The sequence below is a fragment of the Larimichthys crocea genome, unplaced genomic scaffold, assembly GCF_000972845.2.
Source record: "Larimichthys crocea isolate SSNF unplaced genomic scaffold, L_crocea_2.0 scaffold97, whole genome shotgun sequence".
In the NCBI taxonomy this organism is placed as follows: domain Eukaryota; kingdom Metazoa; phylum Chordata; class Actinopteri; family Sciaenidae; genus Larimichthys; species Larimichthys crocea.
This window is the reverse complement of record NW_020861315.1, coordinates 610,443-627,846: the sequence shown is the minus strand read 5'-3', so window position 1 is coordinate 627,846 and position 17,404 is coordinate 610,443. Positions and strand designations below refer to the sequence as shown.

The 17,404-nt window shown below is 42.1% G+C and overlaps 1 protein-coding gene across 4 annotated transcripts in view; it reads right to left on the bottom strand.

The window, feature by feature from the left end:
* The window catches only part of iqsec1a (IQ motif and Sec7 domain ArfGEF 1a), an 88,880-nt gene that overhangs the window by 46,536 nt on the left and 24,940 nt on the right, over window positions 1–17,404 (bottom strand). The window contains exon 1 of one of the 4 annotated variants that reach the window (XM_019271304.2): window positions 4,868–5,348. The exons of the other annotated variants lie outside the window; for them this stretch is intronic. Coding sequence (XP_019126849.1) covers window positions 4,868–4,986 — 119 coding nt within the window. The 5' untranslated portion in view covers window positions 4,987–5,348. Of the gene's footprint in view, window positions 1–4,867; window positions 5,349–17,404 lie in introns of those variants that run through there. 4 annotated transcript variants of the gene reach the window in all.

The window sequence follows — 17,404 nt, the reverse complement described above, 5'->3', positions numbered from 1 at the left end:
TATATCATAAAACCTGAACTCTTGCATATGTGACTCACTGATGTGTCACACAGTTATGCTTCCTCTTCCAATTGAGATAAAAAATAAAAAAAAACACTTTTCCTGCAGTCAGCAGCAAGATACCATTACTGACAAAGAGAGAGGCACAAAAGCTGTATCTGTCTAACATGTTAGTTTACGCTACAGGGTAGATGATATCACCATATCATTTTACAGTGACGCTGTGGGGAGCAAATCTTACATGAAAGTTACAGCACAGTTTGCATGAGCAAAAGCTCTTGCATCACACAGATTGTACAGTACAGCTGTTTAGCCCACAGTCTGCAAGCAGCCATGCAGGAGATAGAGGAAGAGGAAAAAACTGACAGAATATAAATTAAGGAGAGAGAGGGTGTGAAGACAAAACCAGGATGAGGGTGTGTGTGTGAGAGAGAGAAAGCCACAAAGAGGATGAGTTATTCATAATAACGACAAAGTCACTCCTCCAGTTTTGGCTTTGTATTAAAGCAGAAAGCACAGGCGCAAACAGCAAAATGAAGAGAGAGAGAAAAAAAGAGAAAGAAATGTGGGAAAAAATCCTCTGTGGCTGGTTGGAGGTGGACGCCATATTTATCAGTCTCTGCCAGCTATCATAAAGGCCTTTTGTAACCTGAGGCCGGGCAACAAGAACTGATGAAGAGCACTGTCAAAGAAGGGACACTTAGATGCAGGACCACCAGCAGAGCGCACATGTCCATCACAGCAGGCTGTGTTTGACAAAAATACAACACTCAAGTCTAGTATGAAAGAGAAGAGACAGTTTTCTTTAATAATCATATATTATTATATATAATGATACGGTTTGCTGAATTATGTGCAAGGCTTATAACTGAGCCAGTTTTAACACGTCACTATGATTCACCGTTTTAAATCCTTGATAGGATTAGCATGTCTTGTATGAAGTAAGCACAGGCTGCACAGTCATGAATCGTGAAAAACATGTATAGAAAGAATATATTGTATAAGCATGAGTCAGCCGATGTGCACTATGCAGAAATGGCCTAAAGCTATTTTTTCAATTATGAAACCGTAAACAGAAAACCGTGGAAATACGAATCAATATGCTAGATAACACGCTCAGGGATATCGTGGTGTGGTTGCTATTATATAACATTGTAGCTGATAAACATATCCTCTTATCTGTTTTTTATTTTCGCAAGAGGAACAAAATGTTCTGAAGATGCATCATTTTCTGGTGCATCCCAACTCTCCTCTGTGCTGTCGCTTCTGACGTTGCTATTGGCAAAGGCAGGGGCTTATTATGGGCTGTTTTAAACCACGGATGCATCAGGACGAGCTATACTCCCCCGAGGAAACTTTAACTCACTGAGATGTGCCCGTGAGACCCAAGTGGCTCCCATTGGTTTGATAATCCTTACACATGGCTGACACAGCTCCAGCTGCGAATTCAGCCACTGACAACTCAGTGCCAGCCTGCAGATGCCCAGCTGCTGACGTTTGAGTGTGCAAATGAGAGTCTTTGAGCTGACCGAGCTCGGCCTGCGCCAAGTTTGTGGTATTTTGGCAAAAGCCGGAATACTATGGCAACACCGGGTAGAAAATTGTATAGTAGGTTGCTTCGCTGATGTAGTCTTGGAGCTTTCTTTGCATCTGCACTGTCAGAACACACCAGTGAGGTGATTCTTGACCCCTCTATGATCCACTCTCATCTATTCATGATATATTATGCTCTACTGTGTTTCGATTCTGGTCTATTCCGGCGTGGCCTGTGAGAAAATTATGGACGCAGAAAGAGGGGAAATCTTAAGGAGTGGATGTCCTACTATCTGTCAAAACCATTAAGAAAAGATAGTTGATCAATGGATAAGCTATACAATCCTTGGTATAATGACTGAAGTAATAATGACTGTCCTTTAAAGGCTATACTCATGTCCACTTTACAGAATTACTGTAGTCATTTATGGCAGTGGACAGTCACTGCAGCTATCAGACAAGTGAAAAATTGAAAAAAAAAAAGAGTTATTATGAAGGCAGGCCTGTACATACATACAGTACAGCATGTAAGCTTGCTTTAACAAGTGGCTCATTTCCAGCTCTGTACTGTTATGCCCCCATTAAGTGATGCTATATGAACTGACAGCATGCTCGGTACCAGCCTATGCGCTGGCAATGCGATGCATTGTATGCAGTTGTAGTCTCATGCAAAAAGCAGCATGTATCCTACGGTTGCTGTCTCCAGTGGAGGTATATTCAAAGCTACGCTGGCAGTTGTCTTTGTGTACTCTCTCAGTCTGCAGACCTAGCACACTATGCTGTCAAAGGCTCAGGCTGAAAGTGGAGGAATGTGCTGTCAGTGCTTTACAGCTCCAGTGACGCACTCTACTTTTCATCAGTGCTGCCGTCACTTAAATAGGAGCTTCGCATTAAGAATCTCTCAGCCAATAATGGGAAATGGGCATTCCTGCTGTAACGGCTTTATGGCACCAATGCCCTCTGAGAATGCATGGCATTATCTCTGTGAAGGGTAAGGCCCATTGATGTTTATTAGCAACATTGTCCATGCAATGTTATATCATATATATCTGAGTGCAGAAAGGCGATTATGAAACCCAGCAAATGCACAAAGATCAAACCTCCTGGATATTATATTTGGATTATAAAAACACGTTATTATAAAGTGATTATTAATTTTTTCATGCACGAGCAAGGTTAACAACTACCGAGGAAAGAAGCTGGGCAGCTGTACTGGTGCAAAGTATCTATACATCAATGTCATATTCCCTCAGATATACAGCCCTGGGGCTGCTGGGTTTGCTTATTTGTACTATTTCCCATGCAACATGGGCAGTGTGAACACACAGCTCTCCCCGCTGTGTGGTCCAGCTGTACACTGCTCTGCAACCAGTAAGCTGTGTGACAGCCAGTTACCTAAATTCTTCGCCAAATGGCAGAACACGTGGCAGCAGACTAACAGACCTGGTTTGATTACTAATTGTAAATATCTCAGTGGTTCTTTTTTCAAGCTCTCCTGGGAATGCAGAGTTTGCATTTTCAGGGCATACACGTTTTGTTCGACTGTGAAACTGAACACAATACACTTCTCGTTTTATTTTACAGTGTTCTACCCAAGGCAACCTTTGCATCACTTCAGGCCAGAGCAGTTAAGTGTAGTAGCCTTAAAGGCTAAGAAAGCCTTTGGCTTAGCCCAGGATCTCCTTGTTTTGGTCTTCCAGTGTTGTAGGCACAGAATTAGAATTCCAGAGGGACCGGGGGCCTGCCAGCAATGATGAAATGACATTTACAGCAGAACCAACTCATCCAAGTCCAGCTCCTCATTACAGGAGTATTGGCCAAAGACAGTAAGCCTCGGTCTGTTTGACAGACAGTCAAACCGACACATTAGTGTCAATCTGCGGCACATCTCCTCTGTCCCCTAACAACCACACCGAATGTTTCACAAAGTCATCGATTTGCCCCACACTTTCACCTTCCTGAGCTCTGCCCCTCGGCCTGGTCACGTGACTTTCTGTGGTTGAAGCCTTATTTGGAGAAAACTGGGAGGAGAGAGAGATCAGCCACTTTCTCCAAACCACAGACAGACAGAGAATAGAGCATGTAATAAAATTATAATTACTGGCACACTAAGGGAACGTGAGAATCTGAGGAATGCATTCATGCATTCATGCATTAATGTGTGCTGTACACATGGAAACAAGACAGAGATTTAAGCCAGTGAATGGCAAGGGCAGATTGCCTGTGAAGGATTCAGTGGAGACCCATGAAGGTCTCATAATCATTAGGGTGACTGATCCCCACGTATGGTATTAGATCATGACATGACAGGGTAATTCAACTCAATGTTATGCACCAGCTGGTAAGTACATGTGTGAAAAATTCAATTGTTCACATACATGGTTACATTTACAGGGTTGTAAAAGGCATCAGAGGGTCCAGAGTGATGCAGACTACACACACTAAAGCAAAGAAAACAAACTAAAATGTGCCTCTGCGGAGAAACAAGGCAACAGAATGCTTATTCAGCCTAATACTGAAGGTGTTGAGTACTAGGCAAGGGTAGAACGTGTGCAGAATATTCTTGTACAGCGCCAAACCTAAAAATACTCCATAAAAAACCAACACGATTTTATTTTGTCCACCTTTCATCTGAGCAGAACTGACACATGATTTACTGAAGTAGAGACGCAAGCTTTCCACACACAGACTGTAGGACTCATTACCATCCCCCAAAATAACAGCTCAGAACCAGCCGCATTTTACACACACACACACGCACGCACGCGCACACACCGCACACACATACACACCGTACCTATCACACACGAGAACACACTCACACCCACAAATATATGGAGGAAGCTGCGAGGAACTCATGTGCCCAGTAAGAGCTGTCATAGCATCCTCCAGGAATGAGTCATTTTTGCCAGCCACCGAGGCTCTAAAAAGCACCACTCACATGACTCTGTTGTGATTTTAGTCAGAATGGTGGGCTTACAAATACAGAACAACACTCAGGTTTCATCACTTTGTATGAAAAGACACGTTATTCATTTGTTCTGGGTGAAATCTTCTCATTCACACAAACAAACATATGTTCCAGTTCGCCACCCCTCCCCAGCAGAGAGACGTTGTTTACTAAGAGCACAGGAAGGGAACATGAGAGGACAGAGCAAGGTCTGGATGCCATAGGTGACTCAGCATAGACAGTGGAGAGAGGTAGACACCGTGTTTTCCTCCACCACCCACACAACCGCATCTCCATGAATGGGCTCTACACCAGTGCCGCCCAGGGCTGGCGAGCCCTCCTGTCTGCCTACCTGACAGCATTCACACTAAACATGCTACTCACATGTCATACAGCCGGTAACCCATGGCAGATCCAGGTCTGCTCGAGTGGGACCCGGGGTCTCGCGTTCGCCTGGGGTCCGTGCTGCTCACCACGGCGCGCCACACACTTGGTTTGTCCATCCTGTATGCTGGTCAATGGGACTCGATGGTGGGATGGCGTGCGCACACGGGCTCACTCACATTCACTCTCCCTCTCCCTCCCAGTCACAAACACGGGCTGCCAGAGAGCAGTGTGTGTGATGTAACGAGGAGCGTCCAAGAGGCTGGCGTCCAGTGGGGGGGTGCTGGTGATGGTGATGGATGAGGAAGAGCAGGAGGTGGAGGGACTGAGGGGAAGTCTTAGAGCTCAGAAGCTAAAAGGAGCTGTATATTGAGCACTGATGAGAAGCCTCTGTTGGATGATTTGTAACTCTTCACTGGTTCGAGTGCCTGGGAGGCTGCCACTTCTCAATAAAAGGCAAAAGGACACAACCTGTAGGAGAGCTATGGGGAGATTTAACTGCCTCTCATAAACACAGAAGCATCTGCGTACGCCTCTCTCCACCCTCTTATCTGCTCTGAGTAGTACAGTCCTCAGCAGGGCCACAGGATTGGCTCCTTGGTCTCCATAGAAACAGGAGGATGTGTCAGAGGTAGGGCTCATTATCATGCCTTCTCTCCCCTCCCTCCCATTTTGTTTTCACCCCCCCCTCTCTCTTTTCCCATTTCTCTTCTTCTCACATACTCACTCCTCTACCCTCCCTTTCCATCTCTCTCTCTCCTCTGGAATCAATGCACTTTCCTCTGTAGTGTCTGTCAAAACAGACATGGCTTTCCAGTCAGTCAAACGAGGAATGGTGCAAACAGGTAAAGATGCCGCATGGCTCTGGTTAATTAGGTCTGCATGAATAAGAAACACTACATAATTAAGACAGAGATGAGATAATGGTCGGAAATAACATTTTCAGAGACAATCAGCAGGAAAACAAGTTATTTGGTTAAGAAGTTACAAACTGTTTCTACAGTTCTGGACTTTATATTCTCAGAAACATAAAGTTAGTGAATATATAAACTATGTGGCTTGCACACACGTTGCATCATGTACAAGTGATGTCAAAATGAGAAAGGAAGTGTGAAATATTAGACACAAATATGGCAACATTACTGAAGATTCCCTCTTTATTTAGGGGGAGGGGGGAGTTTGGGCTGAAAAATGGGTCAAAATGAACACAGTACATCGGCTAAAAGAAGCCACTGTTGTTGACACCTTCACCAGGTAACAGCATCCAAAGTGGGACGGTAGGCAGGCAGGAGAGTGTCTATGGAGACAAGCACTCGTCAGGACTTTGTGAAGCCACACACACACACACAGATACACACACACACAGTGGAGAGACCCTGGGCTGACGGCTCACAGTCTCTAGGGAAGGATACGTTACATCCTGGGCAGACTTGATGGCACACAGCACTGTCGATGTATCGAGTGTTAACGCCAAGGTGACTAGTACTGTCAGACCTTTGTCTTTTGGTTAATTAACTTGTGTTGTGGCTAACTAACTGTATATGTGCATCATCTCACTGCAATTACATTGGCTGTGTACGTTGTAATTATCAAGTGCAGATCCCTCCAGCTCTGGCATGCGCCTGTCTTCACTGAGCCATTTGTGATTGTGTGTGTGTGTGCCTGCTTTGACACACTTATTTGTGTACACCTATGAGTGCAGAATGGAAACCCTGTATCACTTCTAACTGCAACATTGTCACATACCTTACAGCCACATATCCAGAGCAGGATTTTTCTGTTACCAAATATGAATATTGCTGAGCCCGTTCACAGTCATAGGGAGATACACACTCATTTTAATGACCCCCAATACCGTTCTTCTAAGAAAAACCTTTACCACAAAGCTCTGAGGTGAACACAGTTGACATTTCTATTCAACATTTTCAACTGTGGAAGGCAGCAGAGATTGCAGCGTCTAACTTGCCGCCCTTTAGACTATGAGACCTGTTAAACTCCTCATTCTTTGGTCGGACTTGTAATGTCACCTACTGCGTACAGCACAGAGTCAGTTCATTAGTGAGGTGTTCCAGTAAAACTCAGCTCTGTCCACTGTGTGTGTGTGTGCATGCATGCATGGCAAAAGGTTGTGGGGGGAAGGGCTCAGACAGAGGTAACGGTGAGCTCCATTCTGTTCAACACTGTGAGCGTGTATCTGCAAACCCCCGAGCAGAGCGTTAGTAGTCCGGGCACACACACACACACACACACACACACACACACACACACACACACACACACACACAGACAGAGGAGCAGAGCCATGAGCAAGATGCTCTTTCAAATTGACAAATAACCTTATATTCTTGGTTTCAGCAAAACGCTTTTCAAACCAAAAGATCAGGCTTTGATTCCTCCACACATAAACGCACACACACACATTCAGAACAATCGCACACATAATTACAAGGGGCTGAGATTAATGTTTAAAAACACATTTAATTTTCTCGCCCAGTGTGGCTCTGCACGCATCAAGGCATCTTGCTGTGCGGCCTTTTCAATGTACAAATATTGCATACATTGGCTTTTTTGTGCCAAACTGCCCCGCTCTCCACTGTCACCATATGGCCCCTTTTAATCCAGCTGGCCCTTCGTGCTTGATGTGGGCTGCTGGATGGCGGTAGAATCGTGTGCAGCAATGTGTGCAGAAAGCTTTCCAGTCTAGCAGCACACACATACATGTATGTCACACACACTGTAGAAGCTTTTACTGTTATAGGAAATACAAACTGATTGCTGCATGTCTTTCCTGAAGAAAGAGCCAACTTTCTGGCTCCTTACATAGAGAGCTCACACTAAATGTATGGAAACCAGTCTGATGGTGTAATCTGTCTTTTTATTCTCGATTTGGATTCCCACTAGCTTTCACAAATGGTGACTGTAAAAAATTCAAGGTTTTTATTTTTTAGATGTTTCTCTACAGCACTTGACCAAATGAGTGGGCCGAGTGACAACAGAACAATGTCAGTCATAGAGACTGAACAAATGCATTGTAATCATTCTGATCAGTCTAAATATAACACCAATTATGCTTTTACCAAATAGAGTATATTTAGTTTGGGTGATGTTCCACTAATGCTCCATCATCCCACATACAATCTTGGAACCCACTGGCTCTCGTCTGATGATGATTTCTCTTTTGGAGGCGATGGACAGTGTTTCTAAGGCTGCGGTGTAACTAGTGGATATACAGAAAACGGATATCCGACTCAAGACTACGTCCACAGTCCCATTAGTAATTTGAAACATGAGAATGACGACACATTTCTGCTATGCATCTCTGAATGCAGACAACTACAAAAAAAAGAAGCTAAATCATCATCAGACAATAGCCACTGGGCTCGAAGATTGTATTTCAGCCAATGCATTTGGTCTCTTTTGCTCTCCACACAGACTGCTGCAACCAAAGCCTGCACAAACATGACTGGTCAATACTACTTCCACAAAAGGAAAGCAGGATGCTTCCAGACTCTCCATGCATATGCAGCTACTTATCTCCAACGTGTGCTGAATTATTTAGAAAAAACAAACCCTTTAAAAGGACAGAGATGGGGTCAACTAATTAATCACCAATAGTTCTGACAATGGATTGATCATAGTTTGGTTTTCTTTTTAGCAAAAAGGCCAAAAACTCACTGCTTCCAGCTTTTAAAAATTTTTTTTTGTCATGTTAGTAAATTGATGATCTTTGTGTTTTAGTCCAACAGAAAAAAAACATACTCTGATGCTTGATAATTAATGATTGATGATAATGTTAAGTATTTTCTGACATTTTAGACAAGTAATCAGTCCATAAAGTAATGAATTGGTACACTAATTGTTCTTTGTTGTTGCTATATGAATGTCTCAGTGTGAAAACAAGAAGAGACTTTTAAAAGAATTTCCTGACATAGCTTTTTTTTCTGGCAGAATTGGCTGTCAGTCTCTGCTGAGTTGTTTTAGCAGATATAAAGATAGATAACAGAGATATACAACTGCTGGAGGTCACAAAACAGCAAGTTCTGCACACTTGAACTTGAACTTAAAACATATGCAGCACTTTTTATTATTCACATCAAAGTGCATTTTGTTTTTCCTCTTCTGAGTGTAGCTAGCTCGCTTGGATCTTATCAAGCCTTAACAAGAGAAACTGTATGTTCTTTGTGCAGTGTTTTTGTGTGTCTGCACCATATGTAGGAACAACAGTACTGTTGGAACTGTCTGTGCCTAACAGTAGGAAGCAATATTTTGTTCTCAGCTGAGCTGCTCTGCAGGGGTCCCATCTCCTCTCTGGAGACTCCAGCCCACTTCAAACACATCAGAAAGAGTGAGAGAGAGTGACAAAGAGAGCGAGAGAGAGAGAGGGGTGAGAGAACTGACATTCACAACAGCACTAAAAGCTGCAAACCACAAGATGGCAGTGCATCACCTCATCTCCATGAACAACAGCTGCCTGATATGATCAATATCATTCCTTTTCCCCGAGGAATGTCATTGTTAAGCCACATGAGCGAGACTAAGTGAGGAAAAGCATACATAATTTAGCTAAATTAATCAAAGATAAGCATTAGACAACATTTAACATCAACTATTTTTATATGAAAAAGAAGTGCAAGTCTCAGAAACTCACATAAATATGTACTGCTTATGTGCTTTATCACAACTAATCATAGTTCAAATGAAAAACATAACAGTCCATGTTACCGTTTACAGTTTATTCAGCACTGTTTTGTTCAGTTTTTAGAAAACCTGCTCTGATTAAAACTTTTTTTTGTTCCACAAAAACATTTTTCTAACCACTCCAATTAATGTCAACAGTTGGAAAAACTGAACTCCCCTGAGACGGTGACCTCTCCACCCTTTGCTGTAGATGAGGGGTGAGTGGTTTAGCTTCCCTGCTGTTTTTTCCATGTAACAACGCATTACAGCCTCTCTCTGTAGCTCCCTGGCAGAGGGCACAGCGCTGTGCAAAGCCTCCTTCTGTCACTGATTTGGCCTCAAGCCTGAGAACATCAGAGACAGGAGACAGACGAGCTTTTCATAGCAGGCCAAACAAAGAGCTGTCTCTCTGCCTCTGACTGTGGAGTACTGACAGAGTCGTTTCTTGACCCATCGGGCCTGTGCTGAGGCTCTTTGCTGCCATGGCAGAAGTTTAGACTTCTCGATAAGCTGGTGTCAGTAATACTGATGTGGAACTATGGCAGTGCAAGGACTCCTCAGACACACTTGATACTTCCAATAGTGGAAGCAGCACTCACATCCTTTACTTAAGTCACAGTACCATACTACCATTGAAAGATACTTGAAAATAAAAGTCCTGCAAAATGTGTGGAAAGCATCTAGAGCCCATGTTTAGTTTGTCGATTTTAGGTTACTCTAGAAACATGGCAGACTAAGTAGAAGGTGATCTGCCGTGTCTGTAAATATAAAAGGCTCATTCTGAGGTAATAAAAACATAATGCTTCTTATTTTCAGGTGATTATCCACTAATGAAAACATAGATATGCATATTATATTCCATTTCTGACATATTCTGTAAATAGAGCCCCACAATAGACATACTGGACCTTTAATTCAAATGCCAATGAGAATGTGATTTAGCATTTAGTATGCAATCAATATGCAATATTACACAATGAAAAGTTAGTCCAGAGCTCCTTGACCAGGTTGTGCTCCTTTTGCATGCCTCATTCATGCTCATCAACCATTCTCACAATCTAATCCCTCTGTCATCTGCACTTTCTGCCTCTTCACTCAGAGGAGCTTTTCACCGCGACACACAAACAGATCATACATTCAGCAGCAGCAGAATCTTGTTAATATCTCATTGCACATACACAGACAAAAATCCCTTTTTTTCTGAGTAGCAGAGCTGAAAAAGCAGCTGAGAAAAAGCGATCACGCTCCACTCTCGCTACTCTTTGCTCCCTCACCTCATCCCCTGCGAGCCCTCCCTCTGCTCGAGCTGAGTGGAGATACAGAACGATGGAATTGCAAATGCCTATCAGACTGGGAGACGAGATCTGAAGAGCTGAGTAGCCCTTTGCATGATATTACCGTGGCATGGAGCTGATGAAAGGATAAGCTATGTGAGAGAGTCGCATAGTATCACTAATCTCTCACTATATCCACTTTACCAGGGAAAGTGACAATCATAATAGAGTGAAAGCAAACCACTGGTTGGGAAAAAAAAGGATGCTCCAGCATGTTTTCACTGAGCTCAAGGTGCATCAGTTGCACTTGTATTACCTAAAAGGTTTTCAAAATCACACTGTCACACATGATTTTGTCGCTACAGGCACCTGGATGTCTTTTTATTACTGCTGAAGGGATGCATTTACTTCAGGCATTACACAAACACCCGCCTTTCTAGTCAAGGGTAAAAGAATAGTAACTAAAATTGTGTGCTATGTCATTAGCTGTCGCCGTCATAGATTATGTCCTGGCCATCTACTGAGAGGGTCTCCTGGCTGATATGTGATTTAAAGGTTGAAGGTTGAAGCTACTAGTTGGATGTGTGTTGCGGATGCGATGATAGTAATACTGACACATTGATTCACAGCTCTTGCCTCTGAATAAGTGCACGGAACAAACTGAATAGAGAAAAAAAGTCTTTACACTTAGAAGACCTTGAACAATGTCACATGATCGTAACATTTCATCATGTGTATTTTTTAGGTATAAATGCACGAAAATGCAGTGTACAGAATATTCTTTTACACATAGCTAATACGTCCTTGAGTTATATTACTAAATGGGGTGTTCTCTTGTGTGTGGGTTTGCAATGGCGAATAAATTTCAGTCTTCAACCCTTACAGCAGTGAAAACAAGTGACCCAAAATACACAAAAATGAAAATGTACAAATTTTCGTACATTGAGGCTGATCCAGAAACGGAAGAGCTGGGCACATTTGAGCAGCTAGAACAGACATTTGGTGATTTATTTTGATAAATTACTATATTGATGGATTGATTATTTAATATTCTCTCAATGAATCATTTAAATAATTGATTTATCATTTCAGCCCTTCTTAATTTTGTTTGCGTGACAAAGCAAATTTTTCTAACTTAATTTTACTTCTAAAGTTGAATATTTTGACACTTGAAAGCAGTAAAACGTTTTGCTGTAGAATCAAGCTGTGGCTGTCTTACTGCAAAGAAATTAAGGCACACACACACACACACACACACACACACACACACACACACACACACACACACACACACACACACACACACACACAGCATTTGTCCTTTGGCCAAAGTGATTATCAGCAGAACTCACTGTGAAGTGAAAGGCACATGGCACAAAGTGGCTCACATACTCCTCTGTTACTTAGACTCAAGGCCACATGGTCGCATGCACTCCAAAATCAAAACTCTGTTTTCTAGTGATCGGGGCTTCATAGCGCAGCATGGTGCCTGTAATTAACTCTTAGAGAATGTGATGATGAAACAAAAGTTGTGAACTTCAAAGACAAGCGAGAGATTTCCCAAGAGTTCAAACACATTATGGAAGTGGGCCCCCTGTTTCATTGGCCCATTAAATCATTGTGCCGTTGTGATTTCCCATCTGGTGAAATCAAAACTTTACAATAGTAACAGCAGTAAATAAAAACGCCCAATAAAGAAAGAATCCACACAACTCGCTGAAATTTACAGGAAGACATTTTTGGGGGTTTTATTTTAAACCGACACACACACACACACACACAGCAGCTTCTTTAGTTACCGAGGACTGCTGCCGCATACAATAAATGTTTACTATGTCGTTAAGCTCATTTCCAGATGACCTCAGATATTGTCAAGGCCTTACATAGAAGTAATGCAGCCATGGAATACAAACAATATCAGATATGATGCAGGGTCCATAAATCTACACATGGTAATACTCCATTTTTACTGCACGTGTCAGTTGTCCACCATATTCCCCCCTGCGGGTAGACCACAGCCTCATGAGGTGCCTTCCTGCCTCCAGCGTCAGCAAATAACACCCGGTTGTTTGTAGCAGGCAGGCTGGGGGTCTGTGATCCCCACAAAGACAGGCCATTCCCAGGAATCAATAGGCTCTGCAGTGGTATTATTAGAGGGCCTGCCCTGGAGATAATCATAGGTTCTGCTCTGAAATAGTCATTCACCATAATGAATATCATTAAGCACCTGAATTATTTAGACGTGAAATGGAGCTCTGTTCTAATGGTCAGATGCCATATCAGAACCCAGGACACAAATAAATGGAGAGGTACAATATTAGCAGCTTTACGACCTTTTGGTAATACTGTGGGAGCTTTAAGAGAGGTATATAAATGCTTTCAGGATGATTTACACATCATCGCGGCTGTCCAACCTTTACTACTGTAAAGCCCCTTCATTGAGGAGACAGAAAAAGAAAGGTACTGATAGACAGGCAGTCAGATATGGTGAAGTATACAGAGAAACAGATGGGTTTGTTTTGTTTTTTTTGATTGAGTAGAAGAAAAAAGGGAATATCTGGGGAAGCAAGGAAGCAGAGTGAAGTGAGGAAAAGGGAACAGGAGAGCACTGGGTATTTAAAAGCGTTCATTCAGCCTTGAGCTGGGCTTGATGGGTGCAAAGAGGTCTTAACTCTGGACAGGACTGAACTAGAAGGCAGCTGCAGGCGATGAATACAGCAGCTACTGCACAGGCAAAGCCACAGTCAGTTAAAACATGCTTTTTTCTTCGTGTGGTTTAATAGCACTGTGGAAGTGATTAAGGGAAGTTATTGTTGTTTTCCCCTTACCGGTGAGATCATCCATATTCATGCATCAGATCAGTTCACAGCACATTTCCTTTCAAGTTGCAGCCACATGCCTTCAGATAAATTCAGATTCTTTTCCACTCATAGACCGTATAGAGCAATTATCCTGTCTTACAATAAGCTGCAATCCCGCATTCCCATTGGCCGGGCTGGCTGCTCCACTTTCACTTTCTCAACCTGACACGAACACACTTCCTGCTTTCACCTCTCGCTGCTGCACAGCGCTCTGCACACAGCAGTCGAGCTGGAGAGCAGCAGAAATGAAACAGTCATTACAATAGAAACAAAGCTAGATATTTTTCACAATGGGTCTCCTTTTACAATGGACTCCTACACAGCAGTATGGAGAAATAATTGTGACTGAAAGACCATACAGCCACTAAAGGAGGGAACTGGGTAGCACAAAAGCTTTGTGTTTGACAGTCACAGCAAACCCAGTGAGAGCATCTGCAACCTGGATTCAAGAACATCCTCCTGCCCGCGGGAGTGTAACGGAAAGAAACCACTTTAACCTGTTTTACTTATAGTGACAGTAGAGCCATTTTTGTAGCTGTAAATATTAAAGTATTCAATTTATAATGCAGCTCTTAAAAGTAATTCACCTTTTTCAGTTTATTAATTCACTTCTGTGTTTGAACATTTAGCTCCTTTATACAGATCACTTTGATATATGAAGAATCCTCTGCCTCTGCTCTGAGGCGTACAGGCCAAGTCTTACTGGCAGCGCGGGCAGGTCAAGAATGGAAAGATATTAAACACCTTGAGGAACGCGTTTCTTGATTTGACGTGGGCTATTCTGACAGAGGTCAGGTAATCTAGCACCTTTGTTCAGGTTCAGATATTCTATTGCATTGGAGGCATCAACACATAAGCTCACAGTAATTCTACTGGGCAGTGATAACAGTGTGTACTCATGTGTGAAACCTTAGAATCACATTAATAGAAACATTTCCCTGTCCAAGGTCCTGAATCACACGGCCGACATTATATTGTTCCAAAGTTATCATCTGGAGCAGGGTTAAAATCGCAACAGGGAAAGGGCTAAAACAATTAGTTGGAAAATTAGTCCATCAAAAGTTAAAATTAATCAGTAATATTATGATAATTGATTAATTGTTACAGATGTTTAATCAAACAAAGTTTGTTGCTTTTCTGTGCATTTAAAATCAAATATCTTTCGATTTTTGGACTGTTGGTCGGACAAATCAAAACTTGTGATAAACATTTTTCACTATTTGACATTTTATAGATAAAGCAATTAAAAAAATGATCAATCAAAAAGTAAACAGGAGATTAACAGGTAATGAAATCATTAGTTGAAACCCTAAATTAAGTGTCTACTTCTCCAGATCTAATTAAACGTGTGTTGGATAAAAAGTAAAAGTGGTAAACTCATCAGGTCAGTGGAGTCTGCTCTAAAAAAAACCCTGCCAAAACTTGATCTCACTATCTCTTTTCTCCAATACAATATGTTTTCAGCAGAATCATTTCAAGAAAAACTACAATTTCTATGGTTTGTCCTTATCTTCTGTTTCCCTTTGCACTACAAGCATTTGGATGAGCTGGCTATTACACTCAGGTGGTCATGAAGTTAACACAATTTGAACAGTTTTGTTGAGCTTATTTACTCGATACACCTCGGCTGATATCTTAGCCAACTCAGTGGCAGAATTATCATAAAGTGTTCCAACAACTACATCATTAGTTAACTACATTTGACTCAAATATGCACAATACTTATATCATATCTACACTATTACCTGTGTAGCTCTATAGCTTATCAAATGCTTCTACAGCATGCGACTGCTTTGTTGCTGGGGCAAGAGGCAGAGAAAAGAGAGGTACACGGCAAGAAAGAACAGGTACAGAGTAATATGAGAGGAGTGCAAACAAGGAAATAGAGGTGAAGAAAAAATACACAGCAGGAGCAACGATTCAATTCAATCCCTTGGGTACGTTTCTGCCATTAGAGTCCAGTAACAGCTCTGGCTTGTGTTGAATGGTCATCCCAGGAGATTACACCATTGTTCGCATTAAGTATGTTGAGCGAGTGTTAAGCTCTGTGAAGTTGCCTTAGTAAGTCTCATTACTTCTTGTTTCCAAAGTCTGCAGGAATTACTGAAACTTTTTAGATAATGACAGCATCTAACAGATGTGTGAAACTAACAAAGGTTTAAATTAGCTGGGCTGCAGCAACTAAATGCAAGTTGTTTCTTTGAAACAGACATTTCTTCTGGCTAACACTAGAACTACAAACACTTGCTATAATTAAGGTTTTTTGTTTTTCCCCCCACGATATGCTCGGTCTAAAACAAGTGGAGTGATTCAGCATACTGCAGGATATGGTACAGCACTTCACAAATGGCATTATAATTAATATTTCACTTACTGACACAGTCAGAAAAAACAGTCACAAAGATCAATCACTCACTAAGAGCCTCACACAGCCCACTGCTTCAATAGAGGGTGATTACCCAATCGCTTTTTTTTCTCTCTCCACATTTCCTTTTAGATGCAATGTGAAAAATGTTGTTTTCAAGTGAATCATTGGTCTACAGCACATACCACATAACTGCAACATCCTGGGTTCAAATGTGGCCCAGCACCTTCACTTCCTGCAGAGGTACTTTCCTGTCTTTCTAAAGGAAATAATTCTAAAAACAAGTTGAGCAAGACAAAACAAAAAAAAACAAAAAAAACAGCTGCCCTCTATGATAAATGTTTGCTTTCTGTTTGATTTATGAGGCACCTTTTTAGTCCAGTCACTTGTGAGTGTGAGCAGGTATGTGTGTGTGTTTGTTCTGTCTCTGGACAAATGTGTTGAGGGCATGCTTTCACCTACATCCACAGCCACACACACACATACACATACACACAGTAAAACTGATCAGAAATGTAGACCAAGACCAAGATGAGGACTAGAGTTTGCAACAAAATGTAGAAACTAATTATTAACTCTGGGGAACAGGAATAAGACATGAAATGAATGCAAAGTCAAAATAATCAGGTATTCAACGGGGGCATGTTCCCTTGCACTATCATTATTTGCTAATTAGTGGTTGATTATAGTGTGTCTGCGTGAGCTGGGTGAGTCTAAACAGAAGCAAAACAGTGCTGCTGAGCGGGAGAGGAAAACAATCAACCTCCGATCACAGCCATCATCTTGTTTACAGTCATGATCCATTTAACCTATTAGCTTTCGGCTGTTCTTAAAAAATTACTTACAGAGCAACAATCACACGGGGACAATCGCAGATAGCACACATGAGTGATCAGCAAGCAACTAGAAAATTCCTCATTTCTCCAACATCACCAAAGTTTAAAAACAACCCACAGATGTTTCTACCATCAGAAACTCCTGAACACCTCTCTTTAAAAATAGAACATGTTCACATGCAGTGGGATTTATTTTTGGGTTGCACATGAGCCAAAAGTGGGCTATGGATTAGGCTTGCATTGCTTTTTGATGATGAAGCACACAGCACTAGGAGGCGTCTTTGAAATTCTCTCCAGCCTTTTGAAGCCCCCGAAGTCTGTCCCACCGATGCGACTGTCTGTGCTCATCTCTCCTTTTTTTTTCTTCTAGAGGCTCTCTCAAGCTCCGAGCTCAGCATATGCTAATGGTTGAGCAGCGAGGAAGGCTCATACACGTAGAGATCATATTTCATTAAGCCTAATGATTTCCTCCTACAGAGCATTTGGCCACTGTAGTTCATTGTACACGTCAGGAAAACAACAGC